The 8,595-nt window shown below is 60.4% G+C and overlaps 1 protein-coding gene across 1 annotated transcript; it reads left to right on the forward strand.

Moving 5' to 3' along the window:
- Positions 1 to 581: 581 nt before the first annotated feature.
- Positions 582 to 8,168, forward strand: LOC127061236 (protein rpi-1-like; the record flags this gene model as incomplete). Its single annotated transcript, XM_050987847.1, has 3 exons — positions 582 to 729; positions 6,502 to 6,922; positions 8,005 to 8,168. Coding segments are annotated over exons 1-3 (732 nt in total), but the record flags the coding sequence as incomplete, so codon positions are not given.
- Between the last annotated feature and the right edge of the window lie 427 nt (positions 8,169 to 8,595).

Here is an 8,595-nt window from a genome sequence, read left to right on the forward strand (position 1 = left end):
GGAGCACTGGGGGTTACTGGGAGGGGGCTTTTGTGGGCGTGGCTTAGCAAGAGGGCGTGGCCACAAATGGGCGTGGTCACAGAATGGGCGGAGCCTCCGGAGCCGAGACCCCCGGGGGTCCCGGAGGGGGCGTGGCCAACTCAGATGGGGGCGTGGCCACTCAACCAAAGGGGCGTGGTCACACTGAGGGCGTGGCCGCGTCGGGGAGTGGGCGTGGCCAAAGAGGGCGTTGTGGGGCGCAACGGGGGCGTGGCCGGGGGGTTCGCGGCTGTCGGGGGGTCCACAGGGGTGGGCGTGGCCTCAATAAAAGGGGCGTGTCCCTGCGCGGAGGGGGCGTGGCCTCACCATCAGATCCTCCACCGCCACCACATCGTCGAACTCGGGGTCCATCGCACCCGGAAGCGCCGCCGGAAGTGAAGGCGGAAGTGACGGCTTAACCCCGCCTATTCCCGTCTCTCTTCGCCGCCATTGGCCGAGCCTCACCGTGCCGCGCTGCGATTGGCCGGGCGGCGCGTGAGCCCGGCCGCTATTGGCTCCGCCCCGCGTCAATCACCGTGAGGGGACAGCAGCGCCGCCATCGCCATGGCCACGTACCGGGTGCGGGTCCGCACCGGCTCCGATCCCGGCGCCGGTACCAGCGACGCCATCGCCGTGACGCTGGTGGGAACCCGCGGCAGCAGCGCCAGGACCGCGCTGGACGGGTGGGGGCCCGACTTCCATTGCGGGGCGGTGAGAGACGGGAGGGGAGAGCGGGGGGCTGAGGGGAGGGGGGGGGGGGCGGGGAGGGATTTGGGGACATCTGGGAGGGGGTGGGGACATTTGGGGGGAATTTTGGGGGGATTTGGGGGAATTTTGGCGTGGTTGGGGGGGATTTGAGGGGTTGGGGGATTTTGGCGGGTTTGGGGGCATTTGGGAACATTTGAGGGGGGTTGGGGACATTTGGGAGGTAATTTTGGGGACATCTGGGGGGGCTTTGGGGGACATTTGGGGGGAATTTTGGGGGGATTTGGGGGGGATTTGGGGGCATTTGGGGGGGTTGGGGGGGATTTGAGGACTTTGGGGGTGGTTGGGGACGTTTGGGGGGATTTGGGGACATTTGGGGACATTTGGGGGGGATTTGGGGACATTTTAGGGGCATTTGGGAAGATTTGGGGGTCTTGGGGGCGATTTATGGTGGAATTTGGGGGTTGGAGGACATTTGGGGACATTTGGGGACATTTGGGGACATTTTGTGGGGGGATTTGGGGACATTTGGGGACATTTGGGGACATTTGTGGGGGGATTTGGGGACGTTTGGGAGCGATTGGGGGGGATGTGGGGGCCATTTGGGGACATTTTTGGGGACTTTGGGACATTTGGGAAGGGCCTGAGGACATTGGAGAGGTTCTGGGGGACATTTGGGGGGATTTGGGGACATTTGGGGACATTTATGGGGGTTTGGGGACATTTATGGGGGTTTGGGGACATTTATTGGGGGGTTTGGGGACATTTATTGGGGGTTTGGGGACATTTGGGAGGGTTTGGGGACATTTATGGGGGGTTTGGGGACATCTGAGGGTGGCTCTGTCACCTTTGGGGGGGTTCAGGGGAGGGTTGGGGACATCTGGGGGGGTCTTGGGGACATTTTCAGGGGGCTGTGTGTCCCAACCCCCCCTAGAAGGGCCCCGGGTGTCCCCAAATGTCCCCAAAAAGGGTCCTGGGGCTGAGGGGGAGGGGACAGTGGGTGACAGAGCGCAGGTGGCACCCAGGGCGTGGCCGGGGCAGGTGACAGCGCGTGGGTGGCCTTGGGGACACGGTGGGGACACGGTGGTGGCGCCATGGCTGGGTGGGGCAGGGGACAACGGGGACATGGCGGGGGTGGCAGCGGTGACACGATGGAGGGGACAATGGTGGTGACACGGGGATGGTGACAGAGATGACACAATGGAGGGGACAATGGTGGTGACACGGGGATGGTGACAGAGAGGACACAATGGAGGGGACAATGGTGGCGACACGGGGATGGTGACAGAGGGGACACAATGGAGGGGACAATGGTGGTGACACGGGGATGGTGACAGAGGTGACACAATGGAGGGGACAATGGAGAGGACAACGGTGACAGAGGGGACACAGTGGAGGAGACACAGTGGAGGGGACAACGGTGACACAGGGATGGTGACAGAGGTGACCCAGCGGAAGGGACAATGGTGGTGACAATGGAGGGGACAGAGGTGACAGAATGGTGGTGACAGAGGTGGCACAATGGAGGGGACAGTGGAGAGGACAATGGTGACAGAGGTGACCCAGTGGAGGTGACACAATGGTGGTGACAATGGAGGGGACAGTGGTGGCACAATGGAGGTGACAATGGTGACACAGTGATGGGGACAGGGGACACAGTGGAGGGGACAATGGTGGTGACAATGGTGACACAATGGCGGTGACAGTGGTGGCACAGTGGAGGGGACAATGGAGGGGACAGTGGTGGCACAATGGAGGTGACAATGGTGACACAGAGATGGTGACAATGGTGACACAGTGGAGGGGACACAATGGAGGGGACAGAAGTGACAGCGGTGACACAATGGAGGTGACACAATGGAGGTGACGATGGTGACACAACGGAGGTGACAAGGGAGGCACGGTGGTGACAGTGGTGGCACAATGGAGGTGACAGAGGTGACACAGGCATGGTGACAGAGGCGACACAGTGGAGGGGACAATGGTGACACAATGGAGGTGACAATGGTGACAATGGTGACACAATGGTGGGGACACAATAGAGGTGACACAGGTGACACAATGGCAGTGACAGTGGTGGCACAGTGTAGGTGACAGAGGTGACACAGGGGTGGTGACAGAGGTGACACAGTGGAGGGGACAGTGGTGACACAGTGATGGTGACAATGGTGACAGAGAGGACACAATGGAGGTGACAACAGTGACACAAATGGAGGGGACAGTGGTGACACAATGGTGGTGACAATGATGACACAGGGATGGTGACAGAGGTGACACAGCAGTGGGGACAGAGGTGGCACAGTGGAGGGGACAATGGAGGGGACAGTGGTGACACAATGGTGGTGACAAAGGGGGCACGTTGGTGACACAGGGATGGTGACAGAGGTGACACAATGGGGGTGACAATGGTGACACAGTGGTGGTGACGATGATGCAGTGGCAGTGGCATCAGTGACAATGGTGGCACAGCGATGGTGACAATGGTGACAATGGTGATACAGTGGAGGTGACAGTGGTGACACAGGGATGGTGACAACGGTGACAGTGGTGACACAGTGGAGGTGACAGTGGTGACACAGGGATGGTGACACAGTGGAGGTGACAATGGTGACACGATGGTGACAGAGGTGACAACAGTGACACAATGGAGGTGGCAGTGGTGGCACACTGATGGTGACCATGGTGACAGCGGTGCCGTTGCTCCCCAGAGGTGTCGGTGGTGGCAGTGGCACGGTGTTGGTGGCACGGCGAGGTGACAGCGCCGGCGCGGTGACGGTGGCCTGGTGGTGGTGGCAGCGGTGGCAGTGACACAGCCGAGGTGGCAGCGGTGGCAGTGACACAGCCATGGTGACAGCAATGGCCTGGTGATGGTGACAGCGGTGACACCACAACGGTGACGCTGCCATGGTGGTGGCACAGCCATGGTGACAACGGTGACACAGCCACGGTGACACAGCAGCGGTGGCACAGCCACGGTGACACAGCAGTGGTGGCACAGCCATGGTGACAGCAGTGGCCTGGCCCTGGTGACAGTGGTGGTGACGCTGCCGTGGTGGTGGCACAGCCCTGGTGATCATCGGTGGCACAGCTACGGTGACAGTGGTGGCACAGCCATGGTGACAGTGGTGACACAGCCATGGTGATCACGGTGACACAGGCACGGTGACACAGCAGTGGTGGCACAGCCATGGTGACAGTGGTGACACAGCCATGGTGACACAGCAGCGGTGACACAGCCGTGGTGACAATGGTGGCACAGCCGTGGTGACAACAGTGACACAGCCATGGTGGCACAGCCATGGTGACACAGCCGTGGTGACAATGGTGACACAGCCATGGTGACAGTGGTGACACAGCCATGGTGACAACAGTGACACAGCCATGGTGGCACAGCCCTGGTGACAGTGGTGGTGGCGCAGCCATGGTGACAGCAGTGACACAGCCATGGTGACACAGCCATGGTGACAATGGTGGTGGCACAGCCATGGTGACAATGGTGGCACAGCCATGGTGACAGCAGTGACACAGCCGTGGTGACCATGGTGACACAGCCCTGGTGACAATGGTGACACAGCCATTGTGACACAGCCGTGGTGACAACGGTGACACAGCCATGGTGACAATGGTGGTGGCACAGCCATGGTGACACAGCCACAGTGACAATGGTGGTGGCACAGCCCTGGTGACAATGGTGACACAGCCATGGTGACAATGGTGGCACAGCCCTGGTGACAATGGTGGTGGCACAGCCCTGGTGACACAGCCATGGTGACAGTGGTGACACAGCCATGGTGACAGTGGTGGCACAGCCATGGTGACAGTGGTAGCACAGCCATGGTGGCACAGCCATGGTGACAATGGTGGTGGCACAGCCATGGTGACAGTGGTGACACAGCCGTGGTGACAGTGGTGACACAGCCGCGGTGACAATGGGGACACAGCCGTGGTGACAATGGTGACACAGCCATGGTGACACAGCCACGGTGACAGTGGTGGCACAGCCATGGTGACAACAGTGACACAGCCACGGTGACAGCAGTACCCTGGCCATGGTGACAGTGGTGGCACAGCCATGGTGACAGTGGTGACACAGCCATGGTGACAGCAGTGCCCTGGCCACGGTGACAGTGGTGACACTGCAGTGGCAGTGACTTCACGGCAAGGTGGCATTGACACAGTGATGTCCCCAGTGTCCCCGTACAGGTGACCGAGTTTGGTGACAATGTCCCCGGTGTCTCAGGGGTGTCCTGCCGTACAGGTGACGCAGCACAAGGTGTGACAATGACACAGTGACACACTGGCAGTGTCCCCAGTGTCCCAGGGGTGTTCTGCCATGCAGGTGACACAGCACACGGTGCGGTGACAGTGACACAGTGACACTGACAATGTCCCCAGGGGTGTCCTGCCATACAGGTGACACAGCACAAGGTGTGGTGACAGTGACACAGTGACACTGGCATGTCCCCAGGGTGTCCCAGCATAGAGGTGACACAGCACAAGGTGTGACAGTGACACAGTGACACTGACAATGTCCCCAGGTGTGTCCTGCCATACAGGTGACACAGCACACGGTGCGGTGACAGTGACACAGTGACACTGACAATGTCCCCATTGTCCCCAGGGTGTCCCAGCATAGAGGTGGCACAGCACAAGGTGTGGTGACAGTGACACAGTGACACGCTGGCAGTGTCCCCAATGTCCCCAGGGGTGTCTCAGCATAGAGGTGACAACACAAAGTGTGACAGTGACAATCCTGCCAGTGTCCCCAGTGACAGTGACACAGTGACACTGACAATGTCCCCAGGGGTATCCTGCCATACAGGTGACACAGCACAAGGTGTGACAGTGACACAGTGACACTGACAATGTCCCCAGGGGTGTCCTGCCATACAGGTGACACAGCACAAGGTGTGACAGTGACACAGTGACACTGGCAGTGTCCCCAGGGTGTCCTGCCATACAGGTGACACAGCACAAGGTGCGGTGACAATGACACAGTGACACTGACGATGTCCCCAATGTCCCCAGTGACACAGTGACACAGCACAAGGTGTGACAGTGACACAGTGACACTGACAATGTCCCCAGGGGTGTCCTGCCATACAGGTGACACAGCACAAGGTGCGGTGACAATGCTGGCAGTGTCCCCAGGTGTCCCCTCACAGGTGACAGAGTACCAGGTGTGCGTGCCCCGCCCCCTGGGCCCCCTGCTCCTGCTCCAGGTGCACAGGGACAGTGACACAGTGACAGTGACACAGTGACAGTGACAGTGACACACAGTTGACACAGTGACACACAGTGACACTGGTGTCCCCTCACAGGTGAACGAGTAACCAGGTGTGCGTGCCCCGCCCCCTGTGCCCCCTGCTCCTGCTCCAGGTGCACAGGGACAGTGACACAGTGACAGTGACACAGTGACAGTGACACAGTGACACAGGTGACACAGTGACACAACAGGTGACACTGGTGTCCCCTCACAGGTGACAGAGTACCAGGTGTGCGTGCCCCGCCCCCTGGGCCCCCTGCTCCTGCTCCAGGTGCACAGGGACAGTGACACAGTGACAGTGACACAGTGACAGTGACACAGGTGACACAGTGACACACAGGTGACACTGATGTCCCCTCACAGGTGACAGAGTACCAGGTGTGCGTGCCCCGCCCCCTGGGCCCCCTGCTCCTGCTCCAGGTGCACAGGGACAGTGACACAGTGACAGTGACACAGTGACAGTGACACAGGTGACACAGTGACACACAGGTGACACTGATGTCCCCTCACAGGTGACAGAGTACCAGGTGTGCGTGCCCCGCCCCCTGGGCCCCCTGCTCCTGCTCCAGGTGCACAAGGGGCCCTGCGGGGGCCTCCCCGAGAGCTCCTGGTACCTGGAGAGCGTCACCGTGTGGGGACAGCGCGGGGACACACCTGGGGACACACCTGGGGACACACCTGGGGACACCCCGGACACCTCGGACAGCGAGGACAGCGCTGGGGACAGCGAGGAGGAGGAGGAGGAGGAGGAGGAAGGTGACAGCGAGGACGAGGTGACGGACGAGGAGGAGGAGGAGGGGACAGGTGACAGCGAGGGGACAGGTGACAGCCAGGAGGAGGAGCCAGAGGAGCCGGAGGAGGAGGAGGAGGAGGAGGAGGAGGAGCCGGAGGACGGCGCAGGTGACACAGGTGACATCGGCACTGCCAGCGCAGGTGAGGGCAGGGACACTGCAGGTGACACCTGTGATGGGACAGGTGACGTCTGTGAGGGCACAGGTGATGTCATCTCACAGGTGACACCTGTGATGGCACAGGTGACACCTGTGATGGCGCAGGTGATGTCATCACTACAGGTGACACCTGTGATGGGACAGGTGACGTCTGTGAGGGCACAGGTGATGTCATCTCTACAGGTGACATCTGTGAGCAACATGTGCACAGGTGACCTGTGATGGCACGTGAGTCCACGGTGACACTGATGCACGGTTACTGCTCACCAGGTGACACTGTGATGGCACAGATGATGTCATCTCTACAGGTGACACCTGTGATGGCACAGGTGGTACATCTGTGAGGGCACAGGTGACACTGTGATGGCACAGGTGATGTCAGCCCCACAGGTGACACTGTGATGGCACAGGTGATGTCATCACTGCCACCACAGGTGAGGGCAGGGACACTGCGGGTGACACCTGTGACACTGCAGGTGACATCACCCACAGGTGAGACCTGTGACAGGACAGGTGACATCACCCATAGGTGACCATCACTTCCCAGGTTGGACACTGTGATCAGTGCAGGTGACATCACCCACAGGTGACATCAACTCCCAGGTGACACCTGTGCTGCTCTAGGTGACATCAGACACCTGTAATGGCCACAGTGACATCATCCCCCATAGGTGACAGACCTGTGCCCTCTCTTCGTGACGTTCACCCCCACAGGTGACCAACATGTGCCATTGCAGGTGACAATCATCCAGTGACACCTGTGACAGTGCAGGTGACATCACCCACAGGTGACACCTGTGCCACTCTAGGTGACGTCACCCCCAGGTGACACCTGTGCCAGTGCAGGTGACATCACTCCCAGGTGACACCTGTGCCAGTGCAGGTGACATCACCCCCCCAGGTGACACCTGTGCCAGTACAGGTGACATCACCCCCACAGGTCACACCTGTGCCAGTACAGGTGACATCACCCCCATAAGTGACACCTGTGCCACTCCGGGTGACATCAGACACCTGTAATGGCACAGGTGACATCACCCCCAGGTGACAGCTGTGTCCCCGCAGGTGACCCCGATGACGTCACTCACCTGGGCCCCTTCCACTTCCCCTGCTACCGCTGGCTGGAGGGGTACGGCACCTGGGAGCTGCCCGAGGGCACAGGTGGGCACACCTGGGGACATTGGGGACACACCTGGGACACCTGGGCCAACACCCTGGGACAACCACCTGTGCACACCTGGGGACATTGGGGACACAGCTGGGACACCTGGGCACACCTGGGACAACTGGCACATTGTCATTGGGGACATTGGGACACACCCTGGACCCCTTGGGCACCACCTGGGACATTGGACACAGCTGGGACACCTGGGCACACCTGGGACATTGGTGACCACCTGGGACACCCTGGGCACACCTGGGACATTGGGCACACCTGGGACCCTGGGAACTGGTGGACATTGGGAACACACCTGGGACACCTGGACACGCCTGGGCACACCTGGGGCACACCTGGGGACCATTGGGGACACCCTGGGGACATGGGGACACACCTGGGACAACCTGGGGGCCATGGGGACACACCTCCTGGGGACATTGGGTACAGCTGGGGGACGCGCTGGACACACTGGGGGGGTTGGGACATCACGCTGGCAC

Source organism: Serinus canaria, unplaced genomic scaffold (assembly GCF_022539315.1).
Source record: "Serinus canaria isolate serCan28SL12 unplaced genomic scaffold, serCan2020 HiC_scaffold_317, whole genome shotgun sequence".
NCBI classification, from domain to species: Eukaryota; Metazoa; Chordata; class Aves; order Passeriformes; family Fringillidae; genus Serinus; species Serinus canaria.